The sequence below is a fragment of the Cloeon dipterum genome, chromosome X (genome assembly GCF_949628265.1).
Source record: "Cloeon dipterum chromosome X, ieCloDipt1.1, whole genome shotgun sequence".
NCBI lineage: Eukaryota > Metazoa > Arthropoda > Insecta > Ephemeroptera > Baetidae > Cloeon > Cloeon dipterum.
The window spans coordinates 19,611,373-19,627,332 of NC_088790.1; the positions used below are offsets into that span (position 1 = coordinate 19,611,373).

At 40.4% G+C, this 15,960-nt stretch overlaps 2 protein-coding genes across 4 annotated transcripts in view; one reads left to right on the forward strand and one right to left on the reverse strand.

The window, feature by feature from the left end:
- AdamTS-A (ADAM metallopeptidase with thrombospondin type 1 motif A) overlaps positions 1–8,385 on the forward strand; it is a 100,250-nt gene extending 91,865 nt beyond the window's left edge. The window contains exons 21-32 of one of the 3 annotated variants that reach the window (XM_065492376.1): positions 98–247; positions 531–641; positions 786–977; positions 1,083–1,253; positions 1,321–1,476; positions 1,773–1,946; positions 2,744–2,914; positions 3,906–4,100; positions 4,934–5,265; positions 5,462–5,601; positions 5,664–5,857; positions 6,522–8,385. In XM_065492376.1, coding sequence (XP_065348448.1) covers positions 98–247; positions 531–641; positions 786–977; positions 1,083–1,253; positions 1,321–1,476; positions 1,773–1,946; positions 2,744–2,914; positions 3,906–4,100; positions 4,934–5,265; positions 5,462–5,601; positions 5,664–5,857; positions 6,522–6,653 — 2,118 coding nt within the window. In that variant the 3' untranslated portion in view covers positions 6,654–8,385. The remainder of the gene's footprint in view (positions 1–97; positions 248–530; positions 642–785; positions 978–1,082; positions 1,254–1,320; positions 1,477–1,772; positions 1,947–2,743; positions 2,915–3,905; positions 4,101–4,933; positions 5,266–5,461; positions 5,602–5,663; positions 5,858–6,521) is intronic. The other 2 variants (XM_065492378.1, XM_065492377.1) reach the window with 2 other exon arrangements.
- Positions 8,386–8,992: 607 nt separating this feature from the next.
- On the reverse strand, positions 8,993–15,841 carry yps (ypsilon schachtel). The gene is made up of 6 exons (XM_065492383.1): positions 15,672–15,841; positions 14,088–14,151; positions 12,903–12,936; positions 11,782–12,159; positions 10,880–11,191; positions 8,993–10,314 (listed from the first exon to the last, which is right to left on the reverse strand). Exons 1-6 carry the CDS (start codon positions 15,733–15,735, stop codon positions 10,261–10,263), a joined length of 906 nt encoding a protein of 301 aa, XP_065348455.1. The 5' UTR covers positions 15,736–15,841; the 3' UTR covers positions 8,993–10,260.
- Positions 15,842–15,960: the final 119 nt, after the last annotated feature.

Here is a 15,960-nt window from a genome sequence, read left to right on the forward strand (position 1 = left end):
ACTCCCGAGCCGTGCATGTTGCATACTCTAAATTTGCTTGAAACTTTTTCGTGTGTTGTGTGAGTGGCAGTACTATTGCACAGGCATGCTTTTACAGTGTTCGGTGAGCTGTGGGGTCGGCGTGGCCCAGAGACAGGTGGTGTGTGTGACCGAGGGTGGGGCGGCTGCCAACGACGAATTTTGCGATCACTTGGAAAAACCCAACAACGCGGTGTCCTGCACCATGCCTGACTGTCCCTCGCCCACGGTGTGTTTAAATTTCAATTCGACAAGAAAAATCAATTAAGTTTCTCAGGGTTGCAAACTAATACTCTAATAGAAAAGAGTTTCTTTTGGTTAAATAATTTTGCAATTTCGAGATTATCTCGTGTGTGTTTTTTTAGCCTAAAATATCTCTTAATCCGCTTTGAGCCTGTTTGTTAAAACATTATTTAAAATAGTTGACAAATTAATTGAAAAGTAATTATTGCAACCCTGAATGAAATCAGGTGCAAATAGAAATACATATTATTATTTTATACATTTTGCAGACCACAAAATTGAGAAGTATGCAAAACTCCAGCGATTTGATGATCAAGAACGCTATTGTGCCTGCACAAACAACCTTGCAAATTGCGTGGGTTGACGGAGAGTGGAGTGAGGTACGGTTTGATATGATTACTTACCTCTTGGATTTCAGGTTAATCCCCATCCCTGTAGGAATTTTTAGTTATGCTTAAAGTGAACTGTTTTCTAATTTTTATTAAATTTTTATTAAATTTTTAAAATTGCGTTTTTATATTTAGTGTTCTGTGAGCTGCGGCAAAGGCTATCAGCGACGCATAGTGCAGTGCCTGAATCTGAACTCGAACGACGTCCTTCCCGACTCCCTGTGTGAGCAACTCTCGCCAAAGCCGGTGACGCAGCACTCGTGTTCCCACACGTGCGGTGCCTGGAGGCCCAGGGAGTGGCAGCCCTGCTCAGCGACCTGCGGAAAGGTAAGCTAAAAGCCAAAAAATATTTAATATAATTTCTATGAGATAATTTTAGATGGCAATATTTTTCTTTAAATAGGATCATGATTTAACTAAAATGTTCTTTAGGGCATTGCCAAGAGACAGGTGGTTTGCGAGTCCGACTGGGGCAGAATATCGCTACCGGACTCTTCATGCGCCAGCCAGGAGAGGCCAGTGAGCGAGCACCCGTGCGAGAACAAACCGTGCACAATGGTGTTCCACACGGAACGCAAGTGGTCCACCGGCTCCTGGGGAGAGGTGAGTTTTCCCCCGTCATGAAATTCTATTGGCAATTTAAATGCTTGTCTGTTTTGTGTTTCTGCAGTGCGTGGTGCCAAACAAGGACTGTGGAGTTGGAGTGCGAAGGAGACAGGTCAAGTGTCTGCACGGCGGCTCGTGCGACGGGGAAAAACCTCCTGATATCGAGCCCTGCGTCATTTCCTGCAGGAACGCCAAGTGGAACTTTGGCGAGTGGGGAGAGGTGAGAAAAAATGGTTCAATGACATGAAAAATTATCAATTAATTTTTAAAATAATTTTTAAATTATAAATGGAAAAATGTTACAAAATTATAGATGAAGATGCGAAATCGACATTCAAATAACTATATTTTAGACTAAATTGAAAATACTAATGACTTCTCTGCACTGTGGTCTTTTATTTTTCAATTTTGATACCTTTTTTCTTTCTTAATGACATATATTAAAATACTGTGGTTTAATAAATTATTTCAAGTGAGTTTTTAATTTAAATTTGACTTTTTTCTGTGCCCCTCCAGTGTTCCAGACCATGCGGAACCGGCTACAAGCACCGACTGGTGCGGTGTCAGTCTCTAAACGGGCAGTTCCTGAAGGAGGACGAGTGTCCTGTGGAGGAGCGGCCAAGCTCTAAGATGGAGTGCAACACGCACAGGTGTAATGGCTACCGCTGGAAGGTCAGCGCCTGGGAACAGGTTAGTGACTCACCTTTTCTTGTCATAATGCATTCAATAATATATCGCGCCCGCTAATCAAGGTGGAGCGACAGGGGCCGAATCGCTGCTAACTCAGTATAGTGCTGAGGTGGCGGAATGATTTTAATTATTTATTATATCATTGCAATAGACTGACTATGTGAACAATTTAACCGAGACTTTTGACCCTGCGACATATTTATTAATAACCATGACAACAGCAGAACTATTTTTCACTAATTAAAATGAAAAACATTTGTAAACTGATCTCCCTCAAAAGTGTTGCTATATAAGGAAATAAATGTCTGATAGGGAAACAGCATTTGTAGAATTCTTTTAAATTGCACTTTTTCTAATACATGAGAATGAAAAACACCCTAATCAATTTCTAAATCTCAGATGAAGTTTCAATCGAATAAATTAGCAACATATTTTTTTAATTGCTACATTGAATTGAAAATTTGCAAGTTATTTCTAATTTGATAAAAAGAAAAAATATCAGCCAATTTAAACACTGGCAGATACTCAATTTCAGATAAACAGTCATAAACTGGTTAATATATTTCTCCCTGTCTCAGTGTCAACCAAAATTTATATGTACTTAAAGAATTCCAACTGAAATTCTCTTACACACACAATTAAAACGTCACCAACAGCAACTATAGCAAACGTCCTTACAGACTTAAATTTTAAGAGCAAGTGTTATACACTAACAGTTCTTGAAGAGTCAGTTTTTTGGATGGTTTTTAGTGTGTGAAAGCAGCAGCGTGTGTGAGATTTAATGGTTATCGCTTTAGTGCTCGGTGCGGTGCGGGCGCGGCGTGAAGCGGCGGACGGTGCAATGCGTGAGCAGCGGCAAGGGCGCCGCTGTCCAGGACTTCCACTGCCCGGGACGCAAGCCTCCGGACACTCGGTTCTGTTTCAAATACCAATGCCCGTACTCGTGGCAAATTGGAGACTGGTCTGAGGTCAGCGGCTTCCGACATTTGAGACTCTTTTTCATTTCCAAACATTTTTTTACCTCTCTCGATTCGCATCCTAATTGGCTTTCCAAGTGTGCTCATTGTGCATGACTAATTTTTTGCTCTGGGACGTACTGCACCCACACACACGTGTCTGCCTCTGATTTACAAGTTGTCTAGATTTGAGAGATGTTGGTAAAAATGGGAGCAATAATTTACAAATGGCTAATATGGGCTTGTATTTAATTAATATATTTTTAAGAGTGTTCTCTAATTATAAAAAGTCATTTTTAAATTATAATTTTTATTCTACAAGCTTCCACAAGTTAAAAAAATATTAATATTCAAGGTGATACATTTTATTAGCTCATGTTATCAATTGAAATTCTCAAGTCTAGAAATGAGCTTTGTACAACATTTTTTACAGAGGTGAACATTTGTATTTTTGGAGCAGGACGCCAGAAAATGCATCATTTGAGCAGATTTCCAAATTCCTCTTAAATGTCTGTGCCTCCTAAATTGATGGCTATGGGAAAATCATCTTCTGTGACGCATAAACATTATTTATTATTTTCTGCATGCTTTTGACGTTCGCAGGTAGAACTTTGGCGTTGACATTTTGGGTTTCGAAATCGGCCTCGCTGCTTTGCCCAAGCATCAAACATATTCCGCTTCTTCTTTGGTGATGGAATAATCATATTTTCATTAAATAGATTTCTGTAGTGTCACGAGAATGAACGAGTTCTCGCTAAACCATTAAAACGGCTGGTGCTGGAATCATAGTGTTGGAAATAAACAAGTGCGGTCATGTGCATCTTTAAATATATAAAACATCTTCCGTGTGGTATTGCAGGACGATTTCTCGAGTTTGAAAGTCGAAAAAGTCCTAGCATCTCATTTGTATAATTTTGGATCCATGTTCGCATGCTTATAGAAAATTAAAAATAAAAATCACTCTGATGGAACTCCCTAATCTCAACCTTCCCTACTTTTGCAGTGTTCGGAAACCTGCGGCTCAGGTCTGCAGACGCGCCAGGTGACATGCCACAAGGTGGTTGGCTTGGGCTGGCTAGAGCCGTCCAAGGTGGCGGAATCACACTGCTACAGCACCGAAAAGCCCATAGCTGTGCAAGCATGTCACTTGGAGCCCTGTTCTTCTCAGTTCCACTGGCTCACTGGACCCTGGAAACAGGTTAGTTTGCAATTTGCAAAACAATACATGTATGTCATTTTTTCTGGTCTAGATAGCCTTGTGTATAAAAAAATATACTTTTTAAAAACTTTGATCAACGTATATTTCACAATGGTACAATGTTTGGAACATATTTTGAAGTGAAAAACTAAATTTTGCAACTGAGCTGTGTTGAACTTTCTAGGTTTTCAATTTTTTAATATTTTCTATATCTCAATATTTTAATTTTTATTATTTGTTCCAAACTTAGCCAGGGTTAACATGATCAAATTTGTGCTTTTGCTTTAGTTAAAATCATCAGGATTGAACATAAATCAAATTATATTGGAGATATAGTAAGAAAGTTTTCGGGATTTATTTCATAACAAATCGTTAATTTATTTTCAAACTGCAATCATATTTAAAAATAATAATTGTCAAGTTTTTCATTAAACTTTTCTGTTTTTGGTAATTTCTTTAACGAGTAATTGTAAGGAAATCCTAGATGGTTTTCAATCTGAAATATCAAAAAAATTTTAGCTTTATAAACGCTGAATTGGCTTTCTTCCAATTGAAAATTCTTTTAAATCTATCAATTATTTTAGTTTCGAATAAATAAAAAAATTGATCACTTTCTAACGCTATCTTTAGCTCAATTTTCATTTCAGTTCAAAGACGTTTTCTCTAGCATAAAAAAATAATAGTAAATAGTATCGATTTTCATGGTTTAATTTTCGAAATGATATTTTTTTGTTATTTAGTTGTTTCTTTATTGACGTGGGGATGTACAGGGTAAAGTTACCCTGCTAATCGGCAATAAAAACAATTTTGAATCTAAAAATATTGTTGTGCAGTGCTCTGCGGTGTGCGGGAAGCGCGGCAAAAAGCGTCGCGCCGTGTACTGCGTGGGCCACGACCGGCTGCGGGTGTCCAACAGCTACTGCCGACAGGACAAGATGCCGGTACGCAAGGCCAAGTGCAACGTGATGCGCTGCCCAGGTCCATCCTCATGCAGGGAGGTAAAGTTCCTGCGCCGTCACTCGGCCGCCGACGGCACCTACACGCTCAACTTGTTCGGCATGAACATCAGCGTCTACTGCCACGAGATGCACTCGCACTCGCCCAAGGAGTACTTATCGCTGCCCACTGGCGAACAGGAGAACTACTCAGAATTCTTCCACCTAAGGTAAACTAAAAAACCACTAAAGTATAGTAAATATTTTAATTTTTAACAAAAATTTGTGATATCAGTAAATATTTGAGAGAGGAAATAAAATTAGCCCTGAACTATTTTTTGTAAAATTAAATAAATAGTTTGGCTTTCTCTTGAGCCTTAAATAAGCGTTTGCGGATAGTAACTGAAAAGTCGCTGTGAATTTCAGTTTGAAAAATCCCAACTCATGTCCATACAACGGAAAGAGGCCAGAAAAATGCGACTACTGTTATGACGAGAAAAAAGGTCTGTCGGGAACGACGGTCTTCACCAAAATCCGCTTCAACCCGCAATCTTTGAAAGTCACGAGTAAGGACCCCTTTAATTGTTGTAAAAGATGTGTGCGATTGCTGATTATTTGTCTTTCATAGGGGACGATTTCACTTTTGCCCGTCTGATTCGTGGCAAGAAATACATACCATACGGTGAAGCGGGTGACTGCTACAGCAACCTGGTCTGCCCGCAGGGAAGGTTTTCAGTGAACCTGTCAGGAACACCTTTCAGGGTGTCACCCACCACGGGATGGCTCAGTAACGGCGGCTCCATGGACCAACACCCTGATGAGGTTAGAATTTTTGCAGTTGATAAAATTTGCCTTCAAAATAATATCACATATAATAAATTTAAAAATACTTAAATTTATGAATCAAGCAATGAATTTCTGCAGAGTAAATAATCGGACTTGACCTCGTCGTTTGAAAGTCAAAACTTCATTCGTCTAGACTGTTTCAACTTTTGAACAAATAAAACCAGGAAAATATTAAGACTTTCGCACTTTCGACATTATTTACTTTTAGGGAAGAGCGAAATAATTTCGATTAAAAGACTCATTTTTTCACTCAAAACTCAATTTTATTCAATCAGTTCCTCTCAAACTAGAAAAATATTATTAAAATTTTTAATATTGTTTGATGTGCTTCAGGTTCAACTGAAAATTTATAATTGTTGTTAATTATCAATTTATTAGATGAAAGTTAATTGAAGATAAATTTGTTTTGATCATATAAACAAAATTTGCTAAAAGCGTGCTAAAAATTAGAATTTTATTGCATGTTTGACTGGTCGTTGGCAAGATGGACCCGTTCAAATTAAAAATTTATTTTCAATCTGGGCACACCCTTGGCTGTAGAAATATCATAATGCAAAATGGTCATTTAAATTCCGTTTGTGCGAAATCTTGCGCATATATGTTGCATCTTTGAAATTTGTATTTGTAAATTTGTTTGCAGGAGCACCAAAAAGTGTGGGGCAAGTGCGGCGGAAACTGCGGCACGTGCAGCCCACGCAAAGATACTGGACTGAAGCTGGAGCTGCTGTGGCCGGACAGACACACGAAACACCACGGCCGCTGGAGGGGTTAGAGCCCTTATCCTACGAGTCACACACACAATATGCGAGAGAGAGAAGAGAGAGATTCGGCCGGCAGACATGCACGGTCGGGGCCGCGAAAGCCACCAGCGGATCTGTCGACAAGCATGGAGGGCGACGCTGGACCCTTTATACTTTCTCGAATCCGCCAAAAATGATTGCTCTCGTCGTGTGCGCAAACGGACCTTTACATTTCGACAGCAGCAAGCAACCGAGTGGAATCTCAATCAAAAGCGCTAATGTTTTAGGCCTCCTTTTCTGCAGTGCATTTATTACTGTTAGGAGAAGAAGATACGAGGATCTGAATTTTTTCGAATGCGTTTTCATCTGATGGAATATTTTTGTACTGTTTTCGGCGTCGGTCGGAACGCCAACCTTTTTAATTTATTGATTTCTATACTTTATTATATATTATACATCGAGAACGGCCGCACTTGTTTGTACGTTTTTACACAAGCGACAACAATATTGCCACGAGGTGAGCAAAAGTATTAGTTTTGAGGCCTCTTTTTCAGGGGATTTTACAAACTCTGAACAATTCCCTTTAGTGTCAAAAAACTAGCCCAGATTCGCTGGAAGTGCGATTCAGTTGGATCCAAAAATTAAACTGAATTGGTTTTGTTTCGTCAAGACCACAAAATTTTTATTGATGTTTTAAATTCATTGCATCAGCTCTACGCGCGAACGGCAGCTCTGAAGACTATTGAATCGCACAAATTTCGAATCAAAGTACTTTTTGTCCCAGCATAATCAAGATGTGTAGATAAATACCTCATATATTACACCGTCATACTGTAAAAGTTACAAAAAAACTGTATACCACCAGCTTCAGGCTCCATTTTTTTACATCAACGCAGGACTTAATATATTTTACTGCCACGATTTTTGTTCATCGTTTAACAGTTTTGATTTGTGTTCCATGTGCACACACACGCCTAGCACGTAAGTCTTTTGCCCCTTTTGAACGCCATGCTGAAGTATTTTTCATTAATTTTTCGCACATCACACAAGTTTCATTATTTTTCGGCACATCAAAATGAAAGCGCGCGAATAATTTTTTAATTTTGCAAGAAGAAGGCTGACACTCGAACTACAAGGTTTAGTGTGTATTTTTTCTTCTTCGGCTGATGCATTTTTGCGAGAGAAAGAAAGGAAGGAACACGCACAGAATTTTCTATCAAATGTATTATTAAACGTATTTATTAATAAATGAATAATTTTGGTATTCAGTGAGGATGCACGAATGAGCGTGAATGCGGTAATATTTTCTTGTTGATTTTGTTACGTATAAAATAAATACTCTGCTCTTTCTGGACCCCTTGACCGCGCTAACTGAGATACTATACTTTTGGATGAATAACAAACTGTACCTTTAGTCTGTAGAATCACTGCCAATATTTGTACTGCTGCGCGAGGGAGACCCCTCACTGCCGCTGACAGGAGTTGATTAGTGTTGTAATTAATTAACCAACGGTGCGATTTAGTTTTCGTCCACGATTAATGTGATTCATTTTTAGATAATGTGCGACAACACAGCCATACGAGAGCTCGTAGTTGAGACAATAAAATAATTATATTCAATCGAATCCCTCCTCCACCTAATTTTAAGGAAACACATACACACCCACACCATACAAAAATTTGTATAAACATTTGACGCCACGCTTGAATCTCCAACCAATTGATATGTCAGTAATAAATTATGATAAATGCAAAAATTGACAACGCTGATGAATATTTTCTTTACAGGATTTGACCTATACTTTAAGTTTGAAATTAGATGGAATTGAAATATTCGACATTTAACAGCTTCAATTTTTTGCAGAATAAGCTTATATTTTTTTGATATGAATAACTCTCTGGCATCAGCATTTTCTTAAAAGTTCCAATTTAATTTTTATTAAAATTGTTGAATTTGTGGACGCTTCCTTTTTATGTGGAGATTATTCCGAAAAGGTTTTTAAATTCCTGTGATGTCTTGCTTCTTCATGATAGTTTTTCTAAATCTAGGAATTAATATCGTGCAGGTTAAGGAGATTCCATCTCAAGCCAATTAATTAACTCATACATAACCTTATCTTTGGGCTGCATTCAGGATCAATTTTTATATTAATTAATTAATTAACCTCTTCCAGGGATCACTCTGCGATTTTCAATTGAAATATAATGACTGTCAAATTTAGTGGACCAAGAAGTCCAGTGTGTTAACATTTAACTGGCTTCTAATCTTTTAATTTCTGCACTTTGGAAAGTCCAACGCCACTTTAAAAATTTGGTATTGCATTATAAGAAGCTAGAGCTAAAGGTTTGAGGAATGAGACAAAGACTTACATTCTTTTTAAAAAATGCATCATTTTTTATTTTGGCTTCATATGCACATGTTTCATTTTATAATAACGTGAAAAATGTAATTCTCGTTAAAAAATTGCCAAAAAGTCTGATGTAACATTTGTCTGTCCTCTCGGGGGACAAGTAGTGTGTTTTACATTTTTGTTGTTGGAGCGGCGCCCCCTTGCGTTTTCGCCACAATCAAAGAGGGGCCTAGTGTGTGAGTGTAAATGTGTGTCTAAGTTGGTCAGAGCGACTCATTCTTGGTTGTTACTTTACTTGTTTGCGGCTGTAGTTTTCTTTCATTCTTTCTTAGTAAGTGTGTGTGTGTGTGTTGTGTGTGTTGAGAGTGGGAAATGCAAATGTTTTTACTTCATTCATAGGCCTCCAACCGAACACAAGGCGGAGAGCAGCTAGAGGTGGGTGTAGCCATTGTAGTCGAGAGAAACCAAATTACTCAAATCGCGCCGTTCCTTTTTTTTCCCGCCTGCTGCGGTGAATTAATTGCAAGGACGGCTGCTGCTGCTGCTTTTACACTAATGTCTCGGTGTCAAACATGTGCATCAGGTCACGCCAAAACAATTTCCGTATTTCTTTTTGCTTTCATTGCATGTTTTTGCTTTTGGGAGAAACACATCTTAGTACAAAAAACGAGCGAGCATTTGAAGCTTCTTCTGTGTTTGCTGATTTTTTTACTTTTTTGATCTTCTAATAACTTTAAAATTACTCATTATCCGTTCTCAAGTTGACTGGGGGCTTTATTTGAACATAAAAAAAGGAGATTCTTTTCACTGAAGTTGTTATACATGACGGCTGCGGCTTTTCACATTTCCGATCAATTTAAATAAGTTTTGTTTAATCACATTCAGATATTAACTTTGCTTAATATAGGAATACCAGATAGCAAGCAAGGTACAAGAGTCCGCGTATGTGTGTGTGTTCGCCTCACAACTCAGCATTATTGCACGCTGCTAACACTGTACAGAGATGATGCAAAAGCCGGCCGGACATATTTGACGACAAAAATAATTGCGCTTTTACGTGAATTGATTACAATGATGCGTTGGGTGGAAACAAACGAGATTGCAATCAATCGAGAAACCGAGGTATTAAATTACTCGCCATCATCTAAGGTTACCATTTAAAATACTTTGTGTCTTCATGCACTAAACACAAACCGATGTTATTAAAGAGAAGGAAAACGGCTCAACTACTTGTTTTCATTAATTAATTAGAGGTATGACCCTTGCAGATTGGCTTGCATCTTCTTCATTAAGCACTGCTCTCTGTGGTGGTCGTGTTCTGTACTGATTGCCCAGATGGCTCCTGCAAGATGAAAACAAAATGTAAAAAATTTGAGCGCTTGTTTTACGAATTTAAAAGTTAATTGATAAATTTCCACATTATTCGACTTTGAAAAAATACAGTTGAACGTAAAACAGGAGAGCGAAAATCACAGTCCCAACTATTTAATGGGTATCAAAACTTTTATAGAGGGGTTAAACATTGTAATATATCACTGGTCCAATTTTGCAACAAATCTTAACACCAACCACAGCAAACAATACTAACGATTTTTTATTTTGATCCTAAATACGCTTTATAAAATCTATACCAATTTGAAAAAATTAATTTCCAAACAATTGTTACTTCATTTCCTAAAACACGTTGAATTTTTATATCAGAGATCTTGTAATTAATAAGTGGCCAAAAAATTGTGTAAGAGTGTTAGGATTTGCAATACTTTTGCATTACTTCCTTCCAAATGTTGTTCCTACATAATTGTATCATTACTTTATGGATGTGTGCTGATTTGGGGCAGAGTTGCCCTGTCAGCCCATAATAAACTTAAATTTTGAAACTAATATGAAATCCGAAAAAGGCACAATACCTTGGTCTTCTCTCCGCCTTCGCTCTGGCTGTTGCGAGCTGAGCCCTTGCCCTGGCGGTTGCGGCGGAAGCGGCCGCGGCCTCCGCTGCCCCTCGGCGGGCCACCAGTGCCATTGGTGGCCGACTCCTTGGACTCGCCCTCGCTCACACCGCCCTCACCGCTCTGCGTGCGGGGGCGTTGCGGGCGCGTGGCTCCGCCACCACCGCGGATGTTGCGGCGGAAGAAACGGCCACGCGGGGCGCCGCGGCCACGGCCACCGCCCCGGGGTGCGCCACCCTTATCTCCCTCCTTGTCCTCACCCTGGAAGTCACCCTGAAACAAACGAGATGCCAAATTATTGACTGCTATTTATTGATATAACCACCTATACTTATGAAAAAAAGATAACTTTTAACGTATGAAATGACTGTTCCAAGAATGCAATACAATGAGCGTTAAAAAAAGATTTCCCTTGAGAGATGATTAAATTAAAGCAAAAATTCCAAGGAATAAAATTTAGGAGCAAATCAATATAAAAAAGAAAAAGCATTTTTTAGCGTGTTTAATCGCTTCAGTTTTTTCGATCCTAAATTCAACCAAGAGTAAACGTGCCAGCGGCTTTGGACAATTTTAAGACACCATTAAAAACTCAAGAATTCAATCATTCAATGGTTGCTTTCGATGTCCATTAGAATAAAAGTTGATCAAATTATATCGAATCAAGAGCTAGACATTTCATGTTAATTTGGAAGTAATTTTCATCAGTTAGGAAAGAGCTCATTCACCAATAGTTGAAGCTGTGTCACATTTAACTAAAATTTTCTACTAAATTTAAAAATGGTTTCACAAATCAACCTAGGATAAGGGATTGCAATAGAACTGATAATAGAGATTTAAATGATTAGTAATTTAAATAGACGCACCCCATCTCCTGGCTGACCATCACCGCGGGGTCCGCGACCGCGGCGGTTGTAGAAGTTGGGATCGAAGCGGCGCCTGGGCTGCCGGCGCTGGTTCTTCTGGTCGCCGCTGGCGTCATCCTTGCCCTCGCCAGCGCTCTCATAGTCGCCGGCGTCATCCTCGTCGCCACGCTGCTGGTAGCCCTTGCGCGGCACCACCCACTGGCGGTAGCCGCGACGCTTGTCAGCTGCGTAAGGCGACCCCTTCACGGGCTCTCCCTCCGGGCCGGTCACATTGGCCGCCTCGTTGCCCTTCTCTCCGATGACCACGTCAAACTCGACAACCTCGCCGTCGCCGACGCTGCGCACCGCCTTCTTAGGGTTGTTCTTAGCGATGGCGGACTGCGAAAAGCCAAGTTCATTTTAGCCCAATTAGCAAACAGGATTATGACTAAATATTTAAAGCGTGTCTTGCTACTTTAATTGAGTATTTATCACACTGTACTTAAAAATATATTGGAAAAATGTGTGTGAGCAACACGAAACGAGAACGAGTAATTCAATAAGACTGAAAATTGCGATTTTAGTAGATCTCGAAATTTTTTAAAGAAAGTACCTTGAGGTGATAGCTATTTTAAGCACATTGACTCGGTCTGCTAAATTTAGACTATGGAAAATTTGATACCGAGCTCTCATCCATTACATACACATAATTGAAGCTGGTTAATTCTCACTTCTAGTCTTTTTACTCAGAGGGGGTGTAAATCATCTAATGATATGCCAAAAACAGTTTATATTTTGTTCTGAGGCTTCTAAGAGACGACAATTTCCTGTTGAAAAGTAGAAAACACTAAATAGGGTGGTGGCTCTATACCAATCAAAAATTCATTTGAATAAACAATAAAAAAATTTATTTCAATGTTTTTTACTAAATGTAGTTGTTACTTTCTTCAACAAGTTCGAGATATTTAAGTCACCTGATAAGAACTGCAAAATTACTCGTCATCAAAATAGACTATTTAGAAACCTCAAAAACACCAGTCTTATTACATCGCTACGTAAGACGATTCCGTAAAACTTTTTAATTTACTTTTGAAACTTAACAGAAGTCAGAGAGGTGCAAGTTTGCGATTTGGAATACTTACTTGGTGGACAAAAACGTCCTCTTTGGTGTCATTGCTGGAAACAAAAGGAAGCCTCATTAATACATTTTCTTGCATGTTTAGCCAGTCCTCGCGATAATCATTTCAAATTTTACAAGTAGGCAACAGAGCCGAGACATTCCGCTGAAGCCATAAAGAAACGCAAAATATTTGAGGTCACTCGTTTAAAAGTTGCACTTTTATGTGTTGCAAATCCGCGCACCGGCCCAGTTCCGATTATTCGCTTTTCCGTTTGATTCGTCGCCAAGGATAGAGCCCCAAGGAGATTATACAAAAATACTTCTCGCTAGAATTTTTCCAAGACGTATCACACATCAACTGTTCATTTCCTCCAATTTAAATATAAAAATGTGACGGTGTTTAAAATTACAATTCACAATGGGCTGGCAATTTCCGCCAGTCGAAAGCACACAGAATAACGAAGGGGACGATTTTATCAAAAATTTATAGAGGTTCATTTAGCACATATAATTAAAAGGTAAATAATATGCAGGATATTTTTTCTAGCGAAATAATTTGGTAGTCTAAAATTGAACATATTTCAAAGGCTATTAATATAGATGGAATAATTTTCCAAAAGAGGGTAACATCATTCACTTGGGAAAATCCAAAATGGCGGCTGTTCCGGTGCGTTCCGCTCAGGTCAGTCGCTTTCCACAACTGATTCGTTGTGACATTACCAAATTTTCCCTTGGTATTTTTTTTAATTTAACAAAACTATAATATTGTCGGTCAGATTGTTAGAAATTCTAAAAATATGAGTATTTCAATTCCTTAATTTGTTTACTTTTAAACCACTGGATAAAGCAACTATAACGATTTAATTTAAATGGGAAATTTGAATGGGAATACAATAATTTTATTGTAATAAAGCAAAGAGCTATTTCCCTTCGCGAGGCGGGGTTCGCCTCATTTGGGCAAGAGCTGGCCGTGTGCATGGGCATGCATGCACCGATAGCTGTGGCTTGAGTGCCTCTGGCTTTGGCTCCAGTATTGATCGGTCGCCGGGAGTGCAGCGCGGAGGGGGCGTCCTCTCGTCGCCGCCGTCATCGTTTTCCAGCCAGAATGCGCTCATTCGACTCTGCTTTTCTGCCGCCGACGGACGGGGACGACTTATCGGGCGGCGGCGATCGGCGCGCAACTTCCGTACTTTACGCACACACTCACCGGTTGATGAATCCGTATCCGCTCTTGACGTTGAACCATTTCACAGTGCCGGAGACCTTGGTTGCTGCGAACACAAACACGCACCGTTATTAGTTTCCAAAGCAAAAGTACAAAACACAAACAAAACAGTGCACATATTGAAATCATTGTGTTCTAAACGAATCCGGTTTACACCTTCAAATAAAATAAGAGATTTTAAATAATAGTTTTAAAATTGATACATTGAACAAATTTAATAAAAGAAAATATAAAGGCGCGAAATGCGCGTGATTGCGTCACAATTGTTGAGCGCTGATAAAAAGATCACCGCGGACCAATTATAATTCGAGTAGCTGTGAATATCCTTTTGGAGAGACCGTTCGGCCATCTAAGTGCAAACATCGAGTTTTGATAAGAAAAATGTGATGATCTGGAAATCGCTGATGTGAGACTGTGATAGTCCCGCAGACTCGCGAGTTCAATAGGTCGCCCAATTGCGCGACGTCAAATCTCAACACAGACGAATATAATATATTTCAATCATCAGCAAGTTTATTACAGGATTTTATTCAGCCCCCTCTGTTTCATAGGCTACGAACAGAGTTGAATTTAAGTTTGATTTTTTGGTTTGCACGTGGTTTCTTTCTCTTCTAGATTTTCAAGTGAATTTCAATACTAATTCCTCCTCTAAACATTACAAAATCATTGTAATGGTCCAACACAATTATTCAAGAACAAGTTGTATGCAGAAGAAGGGGCTTGCTTTCTAGGTTTCCAAAAAATTGTAAAAGCCCCGGGATTTTCATTGGAACTCCTTGCACTACACAAGATATTATCCCAGTTTCAAGCATTTTTTTTCGTTATTGCAGCTGGCCGGCGGCGAATCCAGCAGAATCGCCGGCAGAGGGTGTTAAAAATACTTAGACCGACGATTGAATTAGCGAGGGGCGAGGGAAGCGGCCGTGGACGATGCGGCTGCGGCGGCCGACGGCGATAGGCGCGATTGCTGGCTTTCGGCCAACACGTGCACGGCGCGGCCCGAGAGGAACGGAACCCCGCCGACGCTATTTTTAGCCCGATTTCCATCAATGCTGATTTATTTTATTCATACGCCGCCTGCTCATTACATTCGGCCGGTCAAAATCGATATTTATTTGCCGACCCGGGCCGCCTCCACCGAGGGCGCCGTGCCGCCCCCGCGTTGCATCAGGGGCTGCTGCGGATCGGCGGCCGAATCCGGCCCCCGCCGGCTCAGGCTCCTTCCGAAGCCTCCGTGTATATTTATTTACCAGAACTGAAACGTGGAGTGGGGTGAGACGGCGAGAAGTGGACCAACACACACACACACACACACGCGTGCACGCTGCTGCGGTCGCTAGCGTCGTGTTTTGGACCCCGAACGGCCCGGCCAGTGCTCGACCGACGGCTGAGTGGGCCCTGCGGACCCAGTCGGTGCCGCCGGTCGACGCCCGGCGCCGAATTTCACTCAGAAATAAGATGAAAACGCGGACGCGCGCCATGCGGCCGGGTGGCGTGCAATTTGCGGTTCTGCTTTTCGCCGCTCGTCGGCCCGAATTTCGGGCCTTCGCGTCGGCTGATGCTTACCGATGACCTGCTTGTTGGTTGCTGCAGCCTTTTGCTGTTCAGGCTGTTTCTCCGGGTCAGCCATGGGTGATGGTAAAAAGATGTTAAGACGAGCCGATGTTATCCTCCCTCACCTCAGCGATGTTTCTCACTACTTTTGCATTTGCGCAGCGCCGTAGCCTGAGTGCGAAACCAAGATGGCTGCCGCCCCCTTCCCCCCACTGGTAGTTGACGACTGCAGCGCCGATCATGGCGTACAGGGGTAAATCAGCGTGGCCGATTTGTGACTCAAAGAGTGGAGAAAAAAATA